The following is a 24,994-nucleotide window of genomic DNA, read 5'->3' as shown; positions in this document are numbered from 1 at the left end:
ACTTTGCCGTACTTAGTTCATCAGAACTAAAGAGCAGATCGCGCTCACACCGGTCCCCTGAGGGAGGATTAGGCAAATGAAGCCGCTGACTCTTCTTCTTCTGCTTTGGGTTTACTGGCAGGCCGCAAACCACTTCACGGCGTATACTGCCACCTGAAGTCCCCGGAAGAAAGTCCCCGGAGTTGGGGACTTCCGAGTAAATCGCCAGAACGCCGACACCTCCTCATCTCCACCGCTCCCATGTTTTCTTTTGTGTTGCCATAAGTTAGTCTCTCTGCGTTGGGCTGATGCTAATGCTAATAATGCTAATGCGAGGATAATAAAATGGCGGCTTCACAAAACTTTTTGGGAGTTTTACGGGGCGTGGTTTGCAATCCGCCCAGCCAATCAGAAATAGGAACCTGTGTACTGCTCACTGACTTCACACACTTTCGCTGGTTTGGATCTGGTATATCTCTGTTCCTGCACAGCTGACTTGAGGCTGGTTGCACTGTATCTGTCACAACAGAAGTGTATGATGTCAGTGCCAGGAGGCACATCATTCAGCAGCAGGTGCCTGTATCGCTCAGCGATCACTCCAAATCCTTCACCTGTGTGGAAAGACCAGTGTCGTATGTTGGACATGGCATCTACGACTGCTACTGTCTAAAGGCAGTCTTGGGGCGGATCAGGGATGCTGCTTACTTTGGTCTTCTCTTTCAAGATCTTCACAAGGCTTGCCTTGGTCCCTTTTCTCATACTCCCATGTTCCTGGAAGAGGGATGGGGGAAGGTCACTGCACTCGTGGTTGCCTATGAAGTCAACAACGTTGAGTTCTCCACCACTGGCAATGATCTGGGTCATGCGCAGAAGGGCAGTGACTTCATTGCTCTTGCAAGGTGAAGAGGTCTTCCCGCCAGACTTCTTTGGTTTCATCCTGTTTTGTGTGTGGAATGTGTTTAGCTTTACAACACTTGTCTTCTTCTGGTCACTGGACAGTGATTCTGACAATGCCTTCAAACCAACTGCTTTCACACTTCTCAGGTTGTCCTTGACTCTGGGATCTGCACACTCGCCAGTAGATATATTGATCAGGGATGGTGTGGCTGTCGTGAATGGGTTGGTCTCTACCTTGACTACCATCTCTGCATCCCTGTTGACACGACTGGAGGAATGGAGGTGCAGCGTAGACTTGAGACCCACTTCATCCTGGCAGCACGATTGAGTGTAATGCCATCCAGACCACTTGCCTCCTTGGTATCTGCATTATATGTCTGCTCCAGGAGCATGTCACACCATTGTGGTTGCCATCTGCTCTCCTTCCAACAAATGCACCTGCCATCAGTGCTTCACGTGCCCCTGGGGCTGTCTCTGGCAGTTTCTTCATCTCAGCCAAATACAGACGCAAGGACTCCTGCCCATATTTGTAGTGTCCTGCTGCAGTGAGGTAGCATCCGTGCTGATTCACAGAGACCTCCTGCCCAGTCACCTTCCCGCTGGTAGTAGATGAACCTGTGGAGAATGTCTGACATCTCCAGAAAGATTGACCTGAAAACTGCAGTTGGGTGCTCATCCAGAGATTCCTGGAAAAGTAACATCTGTTCTTGTAGGATTGATATCTGTGGACGTGACATCTGGATGATCTCCAACTTCTCAGTAGCACTGGTGTCTTTCTCAAACAACATCTTCACAACGTGTCCTCCTTGTGACTGCTGTGTTGTGTTTCTCTGTCTGCTGCACATGCCTCAAATGCTTGCCAGTACAGGCGCCACATGGCCTCGCTGAGGATCCTGAGAGCATCCATGGTTGGGTAGTAGGGGTTGCATTGTTCGGACCCTCACTTTAGCTTTCCAGTAGCTATTTGACCGGGTTGTGACCCTTGAAGGTCCTAGATATCATTTCTGGTGGACAATCTTTCCCCAAAAAATGGGTTTTGCCCCCTGGGTACCATGTGAAGCGTCCTTGTGTCTCTTGAAAGGCGCTATATAAATGTAATCTATTATTTATCTTTTTAGAATTGGAGATGAATGTGTTAAATATTAAAAAACTCTCTTCTGTTTCCTCCCTCAGTGTATGACACCACCTCACAGTCCCAGCTTCCCCTCGGAGACCTCCGCCCCCCAGGTGGACTCCTGCGTCCTCACCAGCGTCATCCGCCACACTGACAGCCTCGCTCCCTCACCCCAGCCTGCACAGACCCCTTTACCCCAGCCTACACAGACCCCCTCACCCCAGCCTACACAGAACCCCTCACCCCAGCCTACACAGAACCCCTCACCCCAGCCTACACAGACCCCCTCACCCCAGCCTACACAGACCCCCTCACCCCAGCCTACACAGACCCCCTCACCCCAGCCTACACAGAACCCTTTACCCCAGCCTACACAGAACCCTTTACCCCAGCCTACACAGAACCCTTTACCCCAGCCTACACAGAACCCTTTACCCCACCCTACACAGAACCCTTTAACCCAGCCTACACAGAACCCTTTACCCCAGCCTACACAGAACCCTTTACCCCACCCTACACAGAACCCTTTAACCCAGCCTACACAGAACCCTTTACCCCAGCCTACACAGAACCCTTTACCCCAGCCTACACAGAACCCTTTACTCCAGCCTACACAGAACCCTTTAACCCAGCCTACACAGAACCCTTTACTCCAGCCTGCACAGACCCCCTCACAGACCCCCTCACAGATCCCCTCGCCACCTCTGCTCTGCCAGGTGTTCAGCAGCCGCTCGGGGTTGATCTCCGCCTTCGTGCAGGCGCCCATGCAGGTGTTCGTTGTGCCGCAGGCGTCCGCAGCGCCGCACGCCGTCATGACGCTGGGCAACACTAAGCTCCTCCCCCTGGCGCCGGCGCCCGTCTACCTGCCGTCCGGAGCGAGCGGCGGCGTCACGCAGGCAGACTTCTCTCGACGCCGAAACTACGTCTGCAACTTCCCCGGCTGCAAGAAAACCTACTTTAAGAGCTCGCACCTGAAGGCTCACCTACGCACACACACAGGTGAGGCTCTGCTTTCATTGGTCAGCTCATTTGAAGCCATGGTTGTGTTTCTATACTGTTGGAAACATCTCACTCATCTCGGCTTGAGCTTGAACCTCAGGATCCATGTATCTGTGATCCTCTCCAGAATGGAAGGAGTCATCACATACAGAGCATCAACTAGTTCCTGAACAGTGTCCTTCACATGCTGATATCCAAGAGAGGGAGTTCCACAGTCACAAGATGGAGGAATAGAAAGCAGTATTCAATGTTTACTTCAGATTAGCTCCACGTCAGAAATGATCATGCTTGTCACATGTCTCTCTCCATAGAGGCTGAATCATCATGTTAATCACATAGCTATCATATGCCTCAAACAGTCCTGATGCTCTGCTAGGTAATCACACATCCTGTCATGTTCACAGCTACAGTTGATACCTCTGTTAGCATGTGGTCTCGTGTTGGATGAGGACATTCAGTGTTTTCCCAACACTATAGTAATGAAGGGTTCTGCTGTTCCCCTGCAGGCGAGAAGCCGTTCAGCTGTCACTGGGAAGGCTGCGATAAGAAGTTCGCCCGATCCGACGAGCTGTCGCGACACCGCCGGACGCACACGGGCGAGAAGAAGTTTGTCTGCAGCGTCTGCGAGCGGCGCTTCATGCGCAGCGATCACCTGACCAAACACGCCCGGCGTCACATGACCACAAAGAGGGCTTCATCGTGGAGCGCCGAGCCCCGGGACCTCAACAGAGGCCCCGCCCCCTCACTTCCTGTCGGCGTGCTGGTGAGCACCGCCAACTAACAGTCAACTCAGGAACCAAACTGTGACTCTCAATCAGCTCCACATCCGGAGGAACTTTTTTTCTACAGATATCTCTGCTGGCCAGAAGCTGAGCGCCGGCTGCGTCTGCGCGAGATCCAGCGTGAAGTAAAATAAAGTAATTATAACTCTTTAGGGTTTATCTTAGAGATCTTCAGGTGAACTAAAGGTAGCTTCCCTTCTTTTCCTCTACCAGCGACCCTCTGAGGCTAAAACGCTCAGAACACTCCACGACCCATAAAATCTGAATGCTAACGTTAGCATGTTAGCATGATAATGTCAAAACATTTTAACTTCCTGATTTTTAGCATGTTAACAAGCTCAAAGTTAAATGCTAACATTTATTATGTAACGCTTAGAGTTTTACATGCTATCATGCCAACTTTCATAAGCTGACATAGGTGCAATTAGCATGCTAACATTAGGCCAAATGTATTTCCGAAATGTTTAGCATGTTAACGACTCAAAGTTAACATGTGCCGATGCTAACAAGTAGTATGTAACGCTAAGAGTTTTACATGGTATTATTCCAACTTTGTAATAAGCGGACATAGGTGCAATTAGCATGCATTAGTTAGCATTAGCGCTGTTCGACTGATTTTTAAGTTATCTGCAGCCCTTTTAAAATAAACAGTAACCTTTAATTTTCCACCACAGTTGTTGTGTTTGGAAATTAGACTCAAAGCCCGCAGAAAATATGAGGTTTAAGGTGTTTTAAACGTATATATTTTAAGATAAAGACGTAATTACATCGTGCAGACGCAGCCGGCAGTCGTCGGATCGAGCTTCCCGACATCCTCAGGACGTTTTATTCCACAAACTCACCGTAAAGGAGGACGAGGCGACAGGCTGCTACTCTCACGGACAGACACCAACAGAAACCTGACATTGCACTGGATTTTTGTAATCTTGCTTGTTTTTGTACTCTCCGTGTATACTCATGTTTACTTCAATGTTTAGCAAAGATGTATGCACTCTTTTTAATTTTTGCCAAAGCCTCTGTATTGTGCTTCTGTTATTATTGTTATTATTGTTATTATTGTTATTATTATTATTATTAGCCTACTTCTGTGTCTGTAAATACTGTAAATATATTGATATCTATATGAACGTGACGTGTATTCCAGTCTGCATTTATTGTACGAATTATTGATATTTTACAAATGTCAGTGGACAGTATTCCTCGCTGTGAGACTACCTACTGTCTTCACACGGTTATTATTTAATGAAGCGTTTGTTGAGGAAGAAGTGCTGGTTTCTCCATAGCCTGATTGGCCCATAGTGTAGCCAGTAAGAAAATACCTCGTTATTAAATGTTATTCTTAATAATAACGGCATATATCTGAATAATCCCATCTTCTGAACATTTGCCTGTAAGCGATGTTGAAGAATATGGCTTTTATAATAAAAACGTACCATGAAAAATACCTGTTGTTTATTATTTCCCAATACATGACATCCAGTGGTTTCAGGTTATATTAGTGCATGCTAATGGTCTGCAGAGGCTCAAGTCCCTGTTTCCTCCAGAGGGGAGCTTCTTAAACTGATTACAATTCAGAAATATAAGCATGTGCTTCTGAACTGACCCCACATGGAACCTCATAGTCTCTAATATATATTAGAAAACAGAGTCTTTAAAGCTGTTAACATCTTAGTCTGTAGGTCAGAGAGAGGCGCTTTACATGATTGATGATGTACACATCCTTATATAAAGCACATGTCCTGTATATAGTGTATATATATCTGTATATATAGTGTGTATATATCTGTATATATAGTGTGTATATATCTTTATATATATATCTGTATATGGTGTATACTACATTACATGTTACTTCTTAGACGCTTTTATCCAAAGCTACTAACATACTCAACACTGTGGACAGGAGCAATTTGGGGTGAAGTGTCTCTGAGACACAACGACATGCTGACTGCAGTGGGGTTTGAACCCTTATCCCAACACCAAGGCTCTATCCACTGTGCCACACGTTTCCACATATAGTGTGTATAGCTGTAGTGTATATAGTGTGTATATATCTGTATATATTTGTATATAGTGTGTATCTGTTCGACGACAGCAGCGCTGTTACGTGTTTGTTATAAAACATAAGAGCTATACAGCACCCGGTAACAGCGATCAACCAATCAGGAGCCAGCAGTCAGGGGGTGTGACCAATGGGAGAGCGCGGCGAGGTGCCAGGAACCCTGAGAGCGGCACGTGAATGGCTGATGAGGAACCCGCCCACTTGCCTTACTGACCGACATTCACAAGAAGCCAAAGAGATGAATTATAAATATAAACAGCAGAGTAACAGCGACCCCGTGTGGCGGAGCATTGTATACAACAATACATAATATACCTATTTACGCAGGGGGAAGTACTCAGGTATACTGCAGTAACGGTATATATAGATATACAGAATAGAACAATTAAGTTAAATATAATACAGTAAAGCAAAAAAACATCATTTAAAAATGAATGGAAACACAAGAAGTTTAAGTACAAAGCTGTACTTTGTTTTTCACTTTCCAAAACGATACTGCACATATTGTATTGTATTGTTCTAAGTACTGTGCAATAGTATACTGCAAGTAGTTTTCTTAGTATATCCAGATTACATGTACATCATTTTCTATATCTGAATGTAAAAAAGCTTCAATTGTTTTTCATACTTTTTATATTGTGTTTATGTTTGAACCAAATACACTCAGATCAGGTACTTGAGTAGAAGTACTCTGATCAGGTACTTGAGTAGAAGTACTCAGATCAGGTACTTGAGTAGAAGTACTCCGATCAGGTACTTGAGTAGAAGTACTCTGATCAGGTACTTGAGTAGAAGTACTCCGATCAGGTACTTGAGTAGAAGTACTCTGATCAGGTACTTGAGTAGAAGTACTCAGATCTTGTATTTGAGTAAAAGTAGTAGTACCAGAGTGCAGGAATACTCTGTCACAGTAAAAGTAGAAGTACTCAGATCTTGTACTTGAGTAAAAGTAGAAGTATTCAGGTCTGTTAAACCCGGCTCGTGGGCTGCAACATAAAGCTGGGAGACGAGACGAGGGTTGTGAAAAATGAAGACGTTTTATTTCCATAAACAAAAATGATGAGTTTACCAAAGCGCCAACAGGCGTCGCTATATAACAGGCATTAACAGATGCTGTAACATCTCCTTTCCTTTAGCTGTAAACAACATCAGCATGTCACTTTAAAGTGCAGGTAAGTGCTACACTGTGTAAAGCTAACACTTTAACATTGTCAACCTCCAAGACATGAAAACAATACTGTTTAACCATGCAAGAAGTACCGATACAAAACTATAGTCATATCCAACAATAATACCCAACAATCCTTTTTTTTTTTTTTCTTAACAGTCCAACAGACTTAGTGGCAATGTTCCCAGTTGTATCACAGGTTCAGTCTCTGCGGCGGCCGTAACAGGCGACCACACTGCGAATATAACAATATGGGGGGGGGGGGGGGGGGGGGGATGTGACATGGTTAAATCCCCACTTTGCTGCAAACTTCCTGAACTGTGGGCCATTATCTGTGAGCTCTTTGTCTGGCTGTCCGTAGCCTGCAAATTGAAAATAAAAAACCCGGGCTTTTAGCGCTACAGGGACATTTCGTGGTGAGCACTGGACTGGTGTCACTTCAGGGTTCAGATCGAAGTGAGCATTACCTGGGACTGACTCGATCGGGTCATGGAAAACATCATGAAAGTCTTTCAGGAGCATTTCTTTTGTGAGTGGCATAGACTGGCTTGCATCAATATTGTTCACCTCCGCTGGCAGTAGTTCTCTTGGAATAGTGCATTTCACAAGGCCCAGATCAGTGCATGCAACACCACCTAGCAGGGGCTTTTGTTTGGTGTTCACTATCTCAAACACAAGCCTGTGTGTTTCCCCCCTGACCACACATTCAGTGACAATCTCCCCAGCTGTTGGCAGCGTTAGGTCCCGTTCACGCAGCAGTCGCCGTCTGGTGCTCTCGCTGGCAATACCGAGTACCGGCCTGCTAATCAGTTCATCTTTCAGGTCACGGTACTCACATGATGATTCTTTTTCCCTCAGCTTTGTTATAAAGCTATCGATCGGCTCGTCCGGTCCTAGTTTGCAGCATCCAAACGTGTATCTCTCATAAATCACAATTTTTGCCGACTTGAAATAATCCCCCAACGCATCCAAAATTGTTTTGTGGTCTTTTTTTTGTTCCTCGGTCAGCGTGACGGCACTTGTTCCCCATAAGCCGTCTCAGCGTGGCTGCCTGCACCGCATTCGTCTTTTCGGTCAGACCTGTAGCGAGCAAGAAGTCCTCAAATTCTGCTCTAAAACCCTCCCAGTTTTTGGATATATCACCAGACTAGTGATGCCCTCCGGAATACTGTTGGTCTTCAGGACGTGAGTCAACCTGGAAACACACACAAACACACTTTGCCCTCGACGGCACCCCACGTAGTGTGGAGGGGTCGTCACAGGTCTTGTACTTCAGTAAAAGTAGAAGTACTCAGATCATGTATTTGAGTAAAAGTAGAAGTACCAGAGTCTAGGAACTCTGTCACAGTAAAAGTAGTCGTTGTGCAGTCGTTGGTCCATTTCAGAATAATATATATGATATGTTTTATAATACTTATAATGTGCACAAACCCCTGGTACCCGACCCGATGCAGGGTGACCCGCAAAAAAGGTGATTCGCGGGTGGTATTTTTTCAAACACTTTTTTCCGGGTTCGCTTCTGGGTAAAACAAAGATGATGCGTGTCGGGTCGCGGGTGTTGCATAATAAATATATTTAAATAATAATAATTTAGTTTAATGTTTAAATCCTCAGACCTCTCCCCCGCGGTACCGTGCATAATCATAACCTCTGCAGCGCATCAGTCTGCTTCTGAGCGCGCCACATTCTAAATGGCTGAGGTGAAGCTCTCTACGGAGAATAGCCTATCATTTTCCAACACTTCCTCAAGAGAGAAACCCAACATCTGGGAGGCTTTTGGTGTCCTCCTAGATGAGAGAATAACCAACATCCCACGCTTTTTGAGAGAAATATGCAACTGTGTGAAATAATAATTGCACGTTTTCACTGCTCATATATATGCGGGTTCGGGTCGGGTTGCGGAACTAATTGGTAATATGTGCGGGTAGCGGGGCGGGTTCGGTATTGCACGTCGCGGGTGCGGGGCGGGAGCGGGTCTTGAAAATCAGACCCGTGCAGGACTCTGACCCAGGGATCGAATGAGGCTCCTTTGAAGGCTCCTTTGAAGGCTCCTTTGAAGCCGCGGATTGCTCCAACCCACACATTGGCTCTATTCATATTGAACCTGCTGCAAGATGTATTTGTTCTTTTTGCAGAGAGTTCTCCAACAATGTCCTCCGCAGTCAGGTGTCCTCTGCTGGGAAAGACAAAGTGATGTGTGGTAATATTAAATGATGAAGCTAGTAATAAGATTTATAGAATAGAATAGAAAAACTAAGCGGTTATAGTAACAATTAATACCTTTGCTCCATTTTGTTTTCTGGCTCAGACCGGCTATCAATAATGATAAGTGCATTCACATTGTGTAGTAGCTGCAGTGAGAAGACAGTTGAATCATTATTTTCAAATACATAATATATTCATGACAGTCATATTTACAAAAGCATGTCGATCCTCTTCCTGTTCTTTCAATACATTGACTTCTAACCTGACAACAGCACTTTGTCATACTCCTGCACAATCCTTGTAAACATTTGAAATGGATGCAAGAAACAAAATCTGATCTTTGAAAAATATTTGTGGGTGTTTTTTGTATCGTCTTCACTAAGACGTCAGATGGTGTGGGTGTCATTTGGAAATGTATGAAAGTATTCTGCTTCCTGGCAATGCACTGTGATTGGAGGCTCTACAAACAAACACATGTACAAATAACGATACACACCACACAACTGTTTCACGATGCAACTGGCAACCTCGTTTACCTATAGAAGCTGTTCTGACCCGGGGCAGACCTCTTCCTGGAGCGGGTTGGTGCTCCATCCTATTTGTACCCAGGAAATAAGTGCACACAAAGGCATTTATTGATTTCATGTTCACATTTCAAACCTACATGGTATAATGTTTAATGAGTCTTACCCGATCAGACGCTGGCTGTGGGTGCCTGAGAGGTTAGATAAAGGTAAACAACAAATATATTCAAACTACTGTTCAAACATTCTGCTTCTTGTGGCACAACATAATATGCTGACAATGTTTTATTTGACCCTGGCAAACTGTTGTCCATTCGTGGAGCGCTCACTTTTGGAACATTTGGAAAGTCTCACACAATAAATAAATTCACTTTAATTCAGAATAAATGCCACGATAGATCCAAAGTGACCACGGTGTCAGCAAGACTGTCTCCAGATGGCAAATGTACATGGACCACACTGTCCTCGTCACTTGAAGAGGTTGTTCCAGTTTAACCTAAGAAAATAAAAGTGTCATGATTAATACTATAAAAATAATTGTTCCCCTCCGTCTGTACCTATCATCAAATGTTGTTTTGAATCCTGAATTATTGCATTGACATTATTCAGAAAGGATTACATCGAAACACAAAATGTTTGTGAAATGTACATTACATTGTTGACCGTCCTTCTCACTCACGTTAGGATTTACATTGGGGCACAACAAACCAACATTGTTGTGAGAAAAAAGGTTAATTTAATTCCAATCCTTAAAAGAGAATTTATATTTAGTTTGAATAGAAGGAACGTCTGGAAGCTTTTTTTGATTCTTAAATTCAGTTTCTTCTGCCATTATTCATAAAAACCATTTGACCTCATAAGTTCAACCACGAAGAGAAAGGCATGATGGGTGGAATGATTGTGTTAAGAAATATAGACAGAACAACTGTTATGTTTGAATTATTATACAGTTTAGTGCTTTAAACAAGGGGGGATATATGTCAGAGGCACTTACAACTGTTTTCAAAGGCTTCAAGAGTACAGATGTAAAACTTAATTCATTGGAAGGGCTTTCCAATGGCCTCTTTGTAGATCTGTACTGTGAACGGGGATATTTGTAATCTCCCTCGCATCAGGGTACAACAAGACATGGGCACCATCTTCCAAATCCTGGTTAAAAGCTTTCTGTTTTTTACGGCAGCAGCCAACAGTTCATCACATGCCCATTGAGGTTCGACACCAAGGGGGAGTGACCTCCCTCTCACGGGTTAAGGCAGCCATCCATCCTCCTCCTTACTCCAACAGAAATCTGCAAATAGACAATAACATGCAAATGAATAAAACGTTTTAAAAATGAATACAGTAAAATCTTCGGACATCATATGAGAGAGTGGTGACCAGATGTGAATTACAGATGTATCATAATAGAAAACGTTGCATACCTTCAACAATTTCTGTTTCTTTTCATTTTTGGAGTTATGCTGACCCTTTGTAAAAAATGTCTTTCTCTCCCTCTTTTTTATTTCCCTATATTTCTGAAAAGACTCTACAGCTGAGCTTCCTGCTACAAAAAAACACAGGAATAAAACATTCATTACTCTTCAATATGTTCAATAGGAGTCTCATCCTCAATCCCTTCTGAGGAACATCTTAGAACACTCAACAGTAGGTAAGCAACATAGTTTAGAGATGTATTTGTATAATAACAGAATTCGAACTTTTAAACCAAGTTTTCTATAAATACTTATTTTTCAGCAATAAAACTAACACCCTATGAACCTGCACTGGTGCTAGGCTGAGCACTTAGATGTGCACTAGTGGTGGGCATCCCCTCAGGGACTTTGTTAGCCACATCCTTTAGAAACGTGATGTCTCTGCCACAGACACCACAGAAGCCATGGGAAGCTGTCCCGCTGGACCCACAGAATGGACAGTACATCTGTGGAGAAACAAAAAGTAGGACGGCTAGGTTAAGTCAAAAAGAGTGGATATTTTTCGGCTCCCTAAATATTATAATAGTATTAAAGTACGTTCTTTTGATTAACTCATCAGAAGCCAACCTCCTGTCTATCCCCACACAAACCAAGCACCGAACCTGGGGGGACAGAGCCTTCTCCATCGCTGCCCCCTCCCTCTGGAACTCACTCCCATTAAACATCAGAGACTGCACTGACCCCCCCACCTTCAAAACACACCTCTTCAGATTGGCTTTTAATGTGTGAATAATTTTGTGTTTAATTCAACTTTTTATATTTTATTTTATTTCCTTTTTATCAACACTGTAAAGTGTCAATGAGCACTACATTGACACGCAATAACGCATAACCCACGCAGTTATATGATGAGGCCCTCTCGCATAGGTGCGCCGCATTTGCGGCTCAGTTGAGGCTTCCTCCGTGAGGTGAGGGCGTGAGACCCCACCCAGTCTGCGTGATCTGCGTGTAGGGAGGGGTGGTCCTGTTCTATACTATATCTATATTATGTCAAGAGCTACATTTAGGTGCACAATGCTGTCTCTTGCAAGCTCTTTTATCAAACGACGTAAATATGACGCTGTATGTATCAAAACAAAGCAAAACGTACCTTCTTATATCTTTCTCCACTCTCTCTCAACTTTCTTTCCTCCGATTGCCATCACTCTTGCTCGTTCTCTCTATGTCTGGTCATACATCAATCTGTTCCACGTAGCGCGCCCCCTAGAGGCCTGGAGCACTTCCGGAATGTTTTTTTGTATGTGTTTTGGGAAATGTCTGTGCTTTGGGCAAGCCCCCAGGAAGTGCGCCGGATGAAAATATTTGTGCTGGCCAAACGGAGGTACTACACTTCCGTTTGGTTGCCAGGCCCGGAAACACTTTTTCCCATTGACTTACATTGGGAAAGAGTGGTCTGTAAATCGTTGGATAATTTTTAAATAAACCACCCAGTATGAACACTTGTATAGCCCTTATTAAAAACATTCGTTCCTCAAGTTGCAAAAATGTGCTAATAACGTTATTCTGAGAGTTATTTCCCTCTGCATTATGAACGTGCATCTAACCCACGGGACCGCGCCGCCCGGCACGTTCATGTTACGTGTTCAGCACTACGTGAGTTTCTCTTTACCCATGGATGCACAATAACAACGGACCCATATCGTCTCTCTGCCAGTGAGCCCACGGAGCTGTAATAATGGATATATTGCACATGTTTGCTGTAATTCATCATTTGTAAAATATGATACTACATGGGCTGTATGATTAAATCTTGTACCGTAAATGTTGTATTAAATAAAGTAAATATTACCGACGTTAGATTAACGTCCCTGTAGCTTCTTATTGCACTAAGAAGCTTATTGCATTGTATATATATATATATATATATATATATATATATATATACATATATATATATATATATATATATATATATATATATATATGTATATATATATATATACAGTGCAATAATGATTTCATGCTAAATGAAGCTCTGTTGCTTGGATATCACTAGATCCTGTTACAGCGTAATATAAGTACATAACGATTGATGTGAACATTAGCATAATTACTAGCTAGCCGCTAGCTGCTAACTGCCGCCTCGTTAAATGATCCAAGCTGCTTTGTGCTGTGAAGCAGCCTGTTCTTTGGCTTCAGTCTGGGTGGGAGATTCATCTGCAGCGCAAAGCTCTCTGGGTAAACTCTCCTCCTATTCACAACACTTTTGTCGATGTTTCAAACACTTTTCAAACACTATTCCTGGCTTAAAAAGCGATGTGCATCACCCTGGATCTCCAAATCCATCATAACAACCATTACCATCATAGAGATTACCATACTGTCATGAACACGCGGTGCTGTTACGTGTTCGCAAATTGACGTGCTTGATGTGAACGAGCATTTTGGTTAAAGTTGCACATACGTTTACTTCTCAGGCATGCTGGGTAATCTGTGACGTTGGGCCATTTTATCATCATTTGCCAATCATCCATGTCACTACCCGATCTGTCCCCCTGCCCGATCGGTACTGCGCATGTGCGAGATGGTCCGCCATATTGGACAACTCCAGACGGCAACCCAAGATGGACATTTGACACAGTGGCTTTTAGCAAAGCTCAAAAATAAAACGAGAGAGAGATGAGTTATTGTTATTACAATGTGACTTCACAATTATTTAACAACTCTTTTTATTGGGTTCTTTTATTTGGGGTTAAGTACATTGTCAGAATAAGTGAGAAATGGATTTAACTTCTGTTAGACAGCTATCACACTGAATAAATATTTACTTAACCCCAAATAAAAGAACGGATCAGGTAGTGACTGTCACTACCCGATCTGCAACTCTGCCCGATCTGCAGCCGACTCGGAGCTGTCCGACTTCAGGCGAGCTTTTTGAGACCTCCCCGGCTGCGATCGGCTATTCTCGTCTACTTTCGAGTCGAGCCGCAACGCGTCTCAAACAAGCCTATTGACAGCGCCAATGAGAAACTCTCATAGGAATGAATGAGGCCCCGCCTCCCACGCTGTATCCAGTTGTTATTATACACAAGTTATTGAGCCGTTTCCGCTCTACATCCTGAACTCCTCCCTTCGATGCAATGCACTTCCGTTTTGGCGGACTGGGTTTGTTTTGCTAGCTAGCTCCGTTGTGCCGACAAAGCACTGATATCGCAGAGACAAAGAGGATATAACAATTACAACATGAAGAAAAGTGGTTCGGGAACTACGTGTGCGGTAGTTGGTTGCAATCACTCGAGAAAGCACCTGAACGAGTGGTTAGATAGAGAGTGCTACGACCACAAACCAGCACCCAGCACCCAGCCATGTTGTTCATTAAATACAGATAAACACAACAAATACTGCATGCATTGTATTTTTTAATATTATATATGAATATTTTCATAGTGATGTAATTGTGTGGGCTGCTTTTATATTTTAATTTGTAATACCTTAGGATTAAACATGTGATCTTTCTTGTTGAAGCCATTTCTTTAGTTTCCTCTAAACAATTAATTCATTCAGTGTTATTTATGTACAGTATGAGCTTAATATGAATGATGAACTGTGTTAAAAGAAATTGTAGCACTCTAAGGAACATATGAAATGCAATAATGCAATAACAGTGCAATAATGAAATTAAATTACATCAAACTTTATTTTCACTCAAACAGTACAGGCACATATGATATATTGCACAGCATAAAGAGATCATGTAAATTGTGCATTATGTAAACAACAGACAACTGTTGGCTCCTGTGGGCATGACCTAAATAAGGCAGTTTATTTTGGTTTTAAAATGCTGAGATATTTACTGCAGAACTGTAACCTTCCCTCAACAAAATCGTCAACAATTTTCGGGAGCATGTGGGCAAAGTAGAATGTGCGCAGCCTTATGATATGCCTTCAGACTGTCCATTGCTTTTCCATCTATTGCCATGGATTGAACGAAGTAGGAGCACATTTTGCTGTACGTTATGCTGGGCCACGTCGTCATGTTATCCTCCCAGTTTTGCACTGAATTCGGGTGGGGGAGAGTAACGCCATCTCCAGTCAAAGAAGTAGAATCGTGTTCCCAAGCTAGCATCACTGTTAGCATCGAAATCGCTGTGTTTACACCAGTGCCCGTCTGACTGTTTACACCGGTTTACACCGACAGACGCTGTGCAAAAGACTTCCGGCGGAAATGAAGTGCATTTGTGTAGTGTCATGGCGCTACCCGTGGTTTGTCGCGTAAACTTGTCTATACATCCATGGCTTTGGGCCATTGTTACGCGTTCGCACCGTTTGGCAGGGGCGGACTGGGACTACAAATCAGCCCAGGACTCTCAACCGGCCCACTTCGGTACCTCCGGCCCACCGCGGTACCGCAAGTAAATACCGCAAGTAAATTGTCGACTAATAATGAAGAAAATGAACACATTTGTTGCAATAGTAATTTATGCACTAACTACATTACTACTTGTACGACAACATTTGAATCATCAGTTCTTCCTCATTTTCCTCAATTGTTCATATTTGGTTTGTTAAAATAATGATATTGTGGTCATTGTTAAAAAGAAATCTGCTATTATATAATGCACTTTCTTCCTTCCTGTCATTAGGAGTTAGACATGTAATGGCTATGTAATTGATTTGATTAGATCCTTCATTCTCCTGCTGGGACATTTCCCTAAAGCCAATACCTTTATATGTTCTACTCTTCACTTACTTGTCAGCAGAGGTCATTGATGTACAGAGCCGACAGAAGACCTTGTTTATATTGGCATCATATTGAGAGGTGCAGTGACGCGTCCTAAAACCAGAAGTAAGCTGCTGGTTCCCTCCACAAAAAGCAATGGGATTTCTCCACAGGGTTTTGGAACATAGCTGGAAATAAGGTCTGTGGAAAAAACGGACCTGTTTGATAAATGCACGTTTTGTTCAGCCGGATAATCTCCACATGTCTACCCTACTTTTATCATTTTCGAATCATAAATCTAATCGATAGATTATAAAAGGGTTTTAGGACGCGTCACTGCACCACTAGGCTAGCAACTCCATCGATCAAGCTGGCTGAAACTTTCTCTCCCTCTTTTTCTCATGCTCCCTGTCAAGCTCCTTTAACTCCTCCGGTGACTTTCTTTTATTTGCAGATAGTTTTGGTTACCGCTAGTATTAAAAACATTTTTGCGAATGGTTAGGTGGCGCGATAGTCTGCAGTGAAGGAGCGCCCTCCGGCTCACGAGAGCCTGCTCGCGCTCCGCAGCAAACAGCTGTTTGCTTTTCACCCAACAACGACAACCGACTCACGGAACGCTAGTTGTAGCTTTAATAAACGAACCAAATAAACGAAACTAACCCTAAATTGCTAGTCAAAATACCAATACCACAGGACAATCTAAAAAAGCAATATTTTGAGTGGCCCGAGCGGGCAAGTGGAAAGTAGCCTACATTATGCTGGCCCGGGGTGTCTAAATAATGCTTCCGGGCCAGCGAGCCATTTATAATCTCGAGCCCTGGCGGTTACCTGCCGGCCCACATCGTCCAACCGGCCCACTTCAGTACCGGCCCATCGGGATTCATCCCGAACATCCCGAGGGCCAGTCCGCCCCTGCCTGCCGGCCACCGTATTTAGAAAGATAAATAACATCTAAGTTATAACAAACAGCAGAATCCAGCCGTTAAAGTAGTTACATGTTGATGATATGAGAAAATAAAGCATTTAAAAACATGTAACTTAACGTTAGGTTTACTTTCTGCCGTTTCAACGCAACTTATCACTTCCTCTTTAACAACATTATAAAAAACAATACATATTATACCTATTTACACATGTGGAAGTACTCAGATTGACATGATTTGTTATAAATTAAACCATCCTTCGTTATATGTAAGTAACTTAGACCATGGGTGGGTGAACAGAACACTAATTAAAACTAAACTAAGAGGTTTCTGGTTCACAGTTCAGCTTCTGAAGTGTAATATTTGCTGCTTTTGGTTTTAATGGAGTATTGTCTCTACAATGAGTACTACACAATACTTGAACATGAGTATTCTAACAGTGTGGTATATTATGTATAAAGTGTTTGAACAGACTTTAACCTGGTTGTTTAACTAATAAACAGTCGTTTAAATGAAATTAAACAGGTTCATTAATGTTGTGGCAGTCTCAACACGACTTATAACTTCCTGGCAGTATTTAGAACACCGTTTAAAGGTTTTAATGTTAAACTAAGTCGTGTTTGAGTCTGAATCTGAGATGTTTTGTAACATCGTTTTTCACACTGTTTTGTAACATCGTTTTTCACACTGTTTTGTAACCTCGCCCAAACAAAGACGTTGATTTCCCCGCAGCTGGCCTGCAGCACGTGATCTCTCTACTCGCCACCTGATTGGCTCCGTCACAGCGTCAGTTTAAAGAGCCAAGAGCGAGTGGCTGTCCTATTGGCCGACTGCGTTCCGGCGCCAATATCTCAATATAAAGAGGGAGCAGACAGCAGCAGGAGCCGCTCAGTCTCTCTGCTGCTTTTAACTTTCACACCGAAACTTATTTCATTTTAAACCCGTCACAATGCTTTCTGCTCGCGCGCCTCTGTCCGCGAAGAAGGAGAACTCTCTCAGCAGTGAGATGAACAAGATGGCGCTGGACAAAGAAAACACGGTAAGAACTTAAAAAGCAGCGTTAAAATGACTCTTTCTTTGGGTCGTTAAACAAAGAAGCAGCAGTTTGTACTCACTGCAGCTTTATCTTGTGTGTGTTTCACTTGGATCCGATGAAATAAACGGTTTTAATCAGATTATTGTTTCTATTTTTCAGCCCCCGAGCCTGAACGCCACGCGCATTTTAGCGTCTAAAACCGCGCGGAAAATCTTCTCCGACTCTGAGGTGAGTTCAACCACAGACTGTTAATATCATATACATATATATCTAAACACACATTAAAGTGTTGGATTATTAGTGTTTATGTCAAGGTGGCGCCTAAAGTGTCAGTTCTGGCGCAAAACTGGACGATCAGCTGTTGCTGTTTCAAATCAGCTGACGTCACTTCCTGTCTTTATTATGAGGTGTTACAAGTAGAAGTACTGTATTCAGAATATACTTCAAGCAGAAAAGTATTCTCATCAAAATATAGTGAAAGTAGCGACAGTAAAAGTAGTCATTGTTTGATTGGTCCATTTCAGAATAATATATATGATATGTTTTATAATGATTGATCATGAAAGTGTTCTCAAAGCTGGTAAAGGTGCAGCTAGTTTGAATGACTTTGTATACTGCAGGGTAGCTGGTGGATTTACTCCAGGTGGAACTAAAGTCTGATTTAACACTTGATTATATTTCACATCATTCATCCACATCTGTGAAGTAACTAAAGGTATTAAATGCATGTAGTGGAGTAAAAGTACACCATGTACCTCTGAGCTGTAGAGGAGTTAGGGCTGCACAATATAAAAAAAAAACTGACTTTGCGATATATATTTTTCCCCTGCGATATATATTGCGGTTTTTTTTTTACTATATTTAACCGGATGAATGATTTTGGTCACGGATGTCTGGATCTTAACTGGTTGACTCATCATACCTTAAATCATGATCTAACATGTCATGATAATGCATGTTGCTTACCCTCAAATAAGGGGGTTCATCTGTGAATAAGAGAAGAACCTTTTTGTGTCCAAAATGGTTCCAGATGGCAGATATCACGGTTATTACCATGACACGATATATCGTTCAGCCCTAAGAGTAGAGGTACACAGTAGCAGAACATGGAAATACTCAAGTAGTATGTGCAGCATTGGACAGACAGTGTACATTGTTTAGTATCTGTGTACACGGTGCAGTATCTGTGTACACTGCAGTATCTGTACACAGTGTAGTATTTTTTGTATCAGCGTCTGACCGCCTGTCTCTCAGCCCAAAGCGATGAAGAAGATGGAGGAAGAGGAGCCGCTGCTGAAGGAGAACCCTCGGCGCTTCGTGGTCTTCCCGATCCAGTACCACGACATCTGGCAGATGTACAAGAAGGCCGAGGCGTCGTTCTGGACCGCGGAGGAGGTACGTCCTGCTCTTCAGAACCACAAAGCTTTATCCCTCAGAGGGGAACGTTATGCACTTCCTGTTGCTGTCTGAGAGCAGCTGATCTTAACTTCCTGTCTGCAGGTGGATCTGTCCAAGGACGTGCAGCACTGGGAGGCTCTGAAGGACGACGAGAGGTTCTTCATCTCTCACGTGTTGGCCTTCTTCGCCGCCAGCGACGGCATCGTCAACGAGAACCTGGTGAGAGTTCAGAGACGTTAGAGAACCTGGTGAGAGTTCAGAGACGTTTGAGAACCTGGTGAGAGTTCAGAGACGTTAGAGAACCTAGTGAGAGTTCAGAGACGTTAGAGAACCTGGTGAGGGTTCAGAGACGTTAGAGAACCTGGTGAGAGTTCAGAGACGTTAGAGAACCTGGTGAGGGTTCAGAGACGTTAGAGAACCTGGTGAGAGTTCAGAGACGTTAGAGAACCTGGTGAGAGTTCAGACATGTTAGAGAACCTGGTGAGAGTTCAGAGACGTTAGAGAACCTGGTGAGAGTTCAGACATGTTAGAGAACCTGGTGAGAGTTCAGAGACGTTAGAGAACCTGGTGAGAGTTCAGAGACGTTAGAGAACCTGGTGAGAGTTCAGAGACGTTAGAGAACCTGGTGAGAGTTCAGAGACGTTAGAGAACCTAGTGAGAGTTCAGGAACATTAGAGAACCTGGTGAGGGTTCAGAGACGTTAGAGAACCTGGTGAGAGTTCAGAGACGTTAGAGAACCTGGTGAGAGTTCAGAGACGTTAGAGAACCTGGTGAGAGTTCAGAGACGTTAGAGAACCTGGTGAGGGTTCAGAGACGTTAGAGAACCTGGTGAGGCTTCAGAGGCGTTAGAGAACCTGGTGAGGGTTCAGAGACGTTAGAGAACCTGGTGAGAGTTCAGGAACATTAGAGAACCTGGTGAGAGTTCAGAGACGTTAGAGAACCTGGTGAGGGTTCAGAGACGTTAGAACCTGGTGAGAGTTCAGGAACATTAGAGAACCTGGTGAGAGTTCAGAGACGTTAGAGAACCTGGTGAGGGTTCAGAGACGTTAGAACCTGGTGAGAGTTCAGAGACGTTAGAGAACCTGGTGAGAGTTCAGAGACGTTAGAGAACCTGGTGAGAGTTCAGGAACATTAGAGAACCTAGTGAGAGTTCAGGAACATTAGAGAACCTGGTGAGAGTTCAGAGACGTTAGAGAACCTGGTGAGGGTTCAGAGACGTTAGAGAACCTGGTGAGGGTTCAGAGACGTTAGAGAACCTGGTGAGGGTTCAGAGACGTTAGAACCTGGTGAGAGTTCAGAGTTCTGCTGATTGGCTGTGATGCTCTCTCTGCTGATTGGCTGTGACTGACTTCCTGCTGTTCCTCGTGTCTCCACCAGGTGGAGCGCTTCTCACAGGAGGTGCAGGTGACGGAGGCCAGGTGTTTCTATGGTTTCCAGATCGCCATGGAGAACATCCACTCAGAGATGTACAGCCTCCTGATCAACACCTACATCAAGGAGCCCGCCGAGAGGTGAGTCACACGGTCTGATGGTGTGTTCAATGACCCTGACAGTAATCAGTATCTGGAGACTTATTGTTCTCGTCCCCTCAGAGAGTTCCTGTTTAACGCTGTGGAGACACTGCCCTGCGTGAAGAAGAAGGCCGACTGGGCCATCAACTGGATCGGGAACAAGAGCGCCAACTACGGTGAGAGGGGGGTCCGGCGGGGGGTGGGGCCATGTTCATATCCTTTAGTCATCAATATCTGACAGGAAGTGCTGCTGAGTCAGTGAGTTATTGAGTGAGTTATTGATTGAGTCTGTGATGATGAGCCGCGCAGGGGTACGGACCTCAGCCAATGATGGGGGCTGACTGCTGCTGTGCTCTGATTGGAGGACGAGTGGTCAGCTGACAGAGCGGAGCAGCAGGAAACAGACGCCGCGCTGAACAGACAGTGAACGCACCGTGTTGAGTTCAAAGGACAGAAAATAAGATGCAACAGGGTCAGAGTTAAACAAATAATACACATTTAAATAACAAAGCAACGATTGAAGCTCGATCTCACCGAGAAGTGATGAGAGAACACGCTGAATATATTCAGAGTTCAGATGAGATGAAGGAAGAAGGAACCGGATTTATAAATTCAGGCGTTGAGAGCAACCGGTCGGAGTTACGCTGATATCTGATGGTTCTGACTGTGGTTCTGGTCCTCATGGTTCCTCTGGTTCTAACTGTGGTTCTGGTCCTCATGGTTCCTCTGGTTCTGACTGTGGTTCTGGTCCTCATGGTTCATCTGGTTCTCACTGTGGTTCTGGTCCTCATGGTTCCTCTGGTTCTAACTGTGGTTCTGGTCCTCAGGAGAGCGTGTGGTGGCCTTCGCGGCTGTGGAGGGGATCTTCTTCTCCGGGTCTTTCGCTGCCATCTTCTGGCTGAAGAAGAGAGGCCTGATGCCCGGACTCACCTTCTCCAACGAGCTCATCAGCAGAGACGAGGTACATCATCATCATCATCATCATCATTATTATTATTAATGTGGGGTCTCTGGGATAAAATAATGAAATTATAGGACCCTCTCACTGTGGTGTGTTCAGGGTCTTCACTGTGACTTTGCCTGTCACTGTGGTGCGTTCAGGGTCTTCACTGTGACTTTGCCCGTCTGATGTTCACTCTGTGGTGCGTTCAGGGTCTTCACTGTGACTTTGCCTGTCTGATGTTCACTCTGTGTTGCGTTCAGGGTCTTCACTGTGACTTTGCCTGTCTGATGTTCATTCTGTGTTGCGTTCAGGGTCTTCACTGTGACTTTGCCTGTCTGATGTTCATTCTGTGGTGCGTTCAGGGTCTTCACTGTGACTTTGCCTGTCTGATGTTCATTCTGTGGTGCGTTCAGGGTCTTCACTGTGACTTTGCCTGTCTGATGTTCAAACACCTGGTGAACAAACCGTCTGAAGACACCGTCAGTGACATCATCAGGGACGCCGTGGCCATCGAGCAGGTAAGCCCCGCCCCCCCTCTCTCTCTCTCTCTGCTTCCTGTCCGTCAGCTAACTCCTCCCCCTCTCTCAGGAGTTCCTGACGGAGTCTCTGCCCGTCAAACTGATCGGGATGAACTGCGATCTGATGAAGCAATACATCGAGTTCGTGGCTGACCGCCTGATGCTGGAGCTGGGCTTCTCCAAGGTACTAATACACACATTTATATATACCAATACTCATATTTATATATACTAATACACACATTTATATATACCAATACTCATATTTATATATACTAATACACACATTTATATATACTAATACATATGTTTAATATCCGTCAGTAAATATAGTTTACGTCAGTTTGTACTCTTTAATCGTCAGTAAATATCCAATAATCATCGATGTCAGTCATTAATATCTGACAGGGAGTGCTGCTGTTCAGATTTATTGATTGAGTCTGTGATGATGAGCCGCGCAGGGGTACGGACCTCAGCCAATGATGGGGGCTGACTGCTGCTGCGCTCTGATTGGAGGACGAGTAGTCAGCTGACAGAGCGGCAGCAGCAGGAAACAGACGCCGTGCTGAACAGACAGTGAACGCACCGTGTTGAGTTCAAAAGATCTCCAGTAGAAAGTTGTGCGTTTGTGAACATGTTGAATATATTGAGTTCAAACGGTTCTCGTGTTTTCTAGATCTTCCGCGCGGAGAACCCCTTCGACTTCATGGAGAACATTTCTCTGGAGGGCAAGACCAACTTCTTCGAGAAGCGCGTGGGCGAATACCAGAGGATGGGCGTGATGTCGGGGACCAGCGACAACACCTTCAGGCTGGACGCTGACTTCTGAGGCCCTGAACGCACTACACAGAGACCCTGGACGCACCACGGAGAGACCCTGAACGCACCACGGAGAGGCCCAGAGGGAGACAGGAACCTCTCCTTTAGCCTCCTCTCTGATCTGCAGAGTATTTAATCCCGAGAGAAAGACCTACTTAGTTTTTATCTAACGTGCTATATTAGTATGTTTCTACAGAACGACCTGGTTTGTTTTTAGTTACTTTTGTACAGTTTTTATAATAAAATGAAATATAATGCACCTAAAAGTCTCCTTTCTGTTAACTGGTGTAGAAATATGATTTTACTGATGAAAACATGTTTCATAAATATCATGAAGTCACTGATCGGGGAAATATACCTTTGAAACAATCAGCTTATATTTAAAGCCTCATCACCAGGGTTAAAGGTCGGGAGCTACTGTGCTAATTCAACCAGGCAGAGAGAGTGGCTGAAGATTAAGTGTCCTCTAATAAAGTCCCCCCCCCCCCCCCCCCCACTAATACCCAGACAGTCAGTATGGCGTCTCAAAGACGGTTTGATTAGCCCAAACACCTCCAACAAAAGTACAAACACAAATTAAAACTGGAATAATTCGCAGGCAATGTCCAATTTTTAGAATGCAGTCTTCTGGTACGGCTCAATAATCCAAACGAAAGCAAAAATAATAAATCCTAAATCACAAAAAGAGAAACACTGATCACTCTGGGCTTGTGATGTGACTCCTTGGGGGTCCGTGTTCCTAAAGCCTGGCTCTGTATCCTCCACCTTTCCCTCCAAAAACAGACAATTCCCTCTGCCTTTGGGCCCCGCCCCCTTTCCCTCACCTGTATCCAGAGGTGAGCACCCCTGGTCCCCCTGTCCCTCCCTGAGTGAAAGCAGGAGGGGAGAGAGCGACCCACTGCATAGTATGGTCTGCAGTAAATGTCTGATGGCTCTGTCACACCTTAAAGGGTTAAAATCTAAACGTTACTTAGAGACTGGACCCTGACTTCTGAGGCCCTGAACGCACCACGGAGAGCCTTTTTTTATCTGAATTTTGTAACTAATTGTTTTTAGATCGAGTGTTAAATTCTTATATTTGTAATGTTTTTCTTTTCTGGTTTTGCAATAAAGTCTCAGTACATCTCAAAGTAGAATATCGTGGAGCAGTTAGTTAATTTAAAGGTGAAAGGCGTACGGTTAATTTAATTCAAGTGAATTATTCCAAGTGTTTATCTAAATTACAGCAAACTGAAAACCCCACATCCAGTTACTCAGACAATTAGAACATTATTTAAGATTATAAAGAAACAGATTATAAATACAGAAATGTGGGCCGTCTGAAAGTACGTCCATGTTTCAGCTCTCGGTACTTTAGCCTCCGTTAGCATTACGGGCTAGCTTCGATAGCGACAGTTAGCCACAATGAAGTCAGGGTTATTACTTCGAGTCATTTGATAAATGATTTAGTGATGGAGGGGGGATTTGTGTTGCCGTGGTGAATATGTTTTGATGAAGTGATTTTATATCGTAAATATGATTCGTTTCCGTGAACCTTCCGGTGTGTATTTAAGTGAGGTAATTGAGGACAGCCGGGGTGCTCGGAGACCCGATGAGACGGGGAGCGGAACAGTTTTTCGACCGCAAATTGCCGACAGAAATTAGTGTTGCAAATTGGACTGCAAACAAAGTATAGTGTAGTTTATATGAGAAAGCATACCTCCGAAATATTGTTTAAAGATTTGTTATTTTGAGACTTTATGTCAATACTTTTTTGTTAATAAATTACATCTTTTTGACTGAAAACCTTCGGCTGCTTATTGTTTTGGATTGCGTGTCGTCAACCCCGCTCTATAGTGGCAAGAGGAAACCCTTGATGCCATTACAGCGACCTTCAGATCGTCTTCATCGTGTCTCTCGTCTTCCTCTTGACTCCAGATGGTTTCTCCACAGCGTTGGAGCCACTGAAGAACTCCATGTCATCAAATCAGGTTTCAATGGATGA

General features: G+C 44.0%; 2 protein-coding genes, 1 long non-coding RNA gene and 1 pseudogene across 6 annotated transcripts in view; 3 read left to right on the top strand and 1 right to left on the bottom strand.

Annotated features, from left to right (window-relative positions):
- Positions 1 to 5,215, top strand: part of LOC307015864 (uncharacterized protein) — a 6,113-nt gene extending 898 nt beyond the window's left edge. Inside the window, exons 2-4 of one of the 3 annotated variants that reach the window (XR_013801662.1) lie at positions 2,050 to 2,989; positions 3,496 to 3,906; positions 4,548 to 5,215. Coding sequence is in view for 2 of the 3 variants with exons in the window: in XM_079644791.1 (XP_079500917.1) it covers positions 2,050 to 2,989; positions 3,496 to 3,770 (1,215 nt within the window). In the remaining variant the exon portion in view is untranslated. The other 2 variants (XM_079644791.1, XM_079644792.1) reach the window with 2 other exon arrangements.
- The window catches only part of LOC307016319, a 264,046-nt pseudogene that overhangs the window by 169,616 nt on the left and 69,436 nt on the right, over positions 1 to 24,994 (top strand). The window lies entirely within an intron of this gene.
- On the bottom strand, positions 8,891 to 11,630 carry LOC307015119. Its single transcript, XR_013801425.1, has 5 exons — positions 10,725 to 11,630; positions 9,897 to 10,226; positions 9,743 to 9,801; positions 9,282 to 9,352; positions 8,891 to 9,177 (listed from the first exon to the last, which is right to left on the bottom strand). It is a non-coding gene; the product is annotated as an uncharacterized lncRNA (long non-coding RNA).
- On the top strand, positions 17,657 to 23,269 carry rrm2 (ribonucleotide reductase M2 polypeptide). Its single transcript, XM_079643521.1, has 10 exons — positions 17,657 to 17,824; positions 17,981 to 18,049; positions 19,076 to 19,216; positions 19,322 to 19,438; positions 20,597 to 20,730; positions 20,812 to 20,906; positions 21,558 to 21,691; positions 22,087 to 22,191; positions 22,262 to 22,375; positions 22,868 to 23,269. The coding sequence occupies exons 1-10, from the start codon at positions 17,735 to 17,737 to the stop codon at positions 23,018 to 23,020; spliced, it is 1,152 nt and encodes a 383-aa protein (XP_079499647.1). The 5' UTR covers positions 17,657 to 17,734; the 3' UTR covers positions 23,021 to 23,269.

This window comes from Notothenia rossii, assembly GCF_949606895.1.
Source record: "Notothenia rossii genome assembly, chromosome: 8".
Lineage (NCBI taxonomy): Eukaryota > Metazoa > Chordata > Actinopteri > Perciformes > Nototheniidae > Notothenia > Notothenia rossii.
This window is presented reverse-complemented; position numbering and strand designations above follow the sequence as displayed.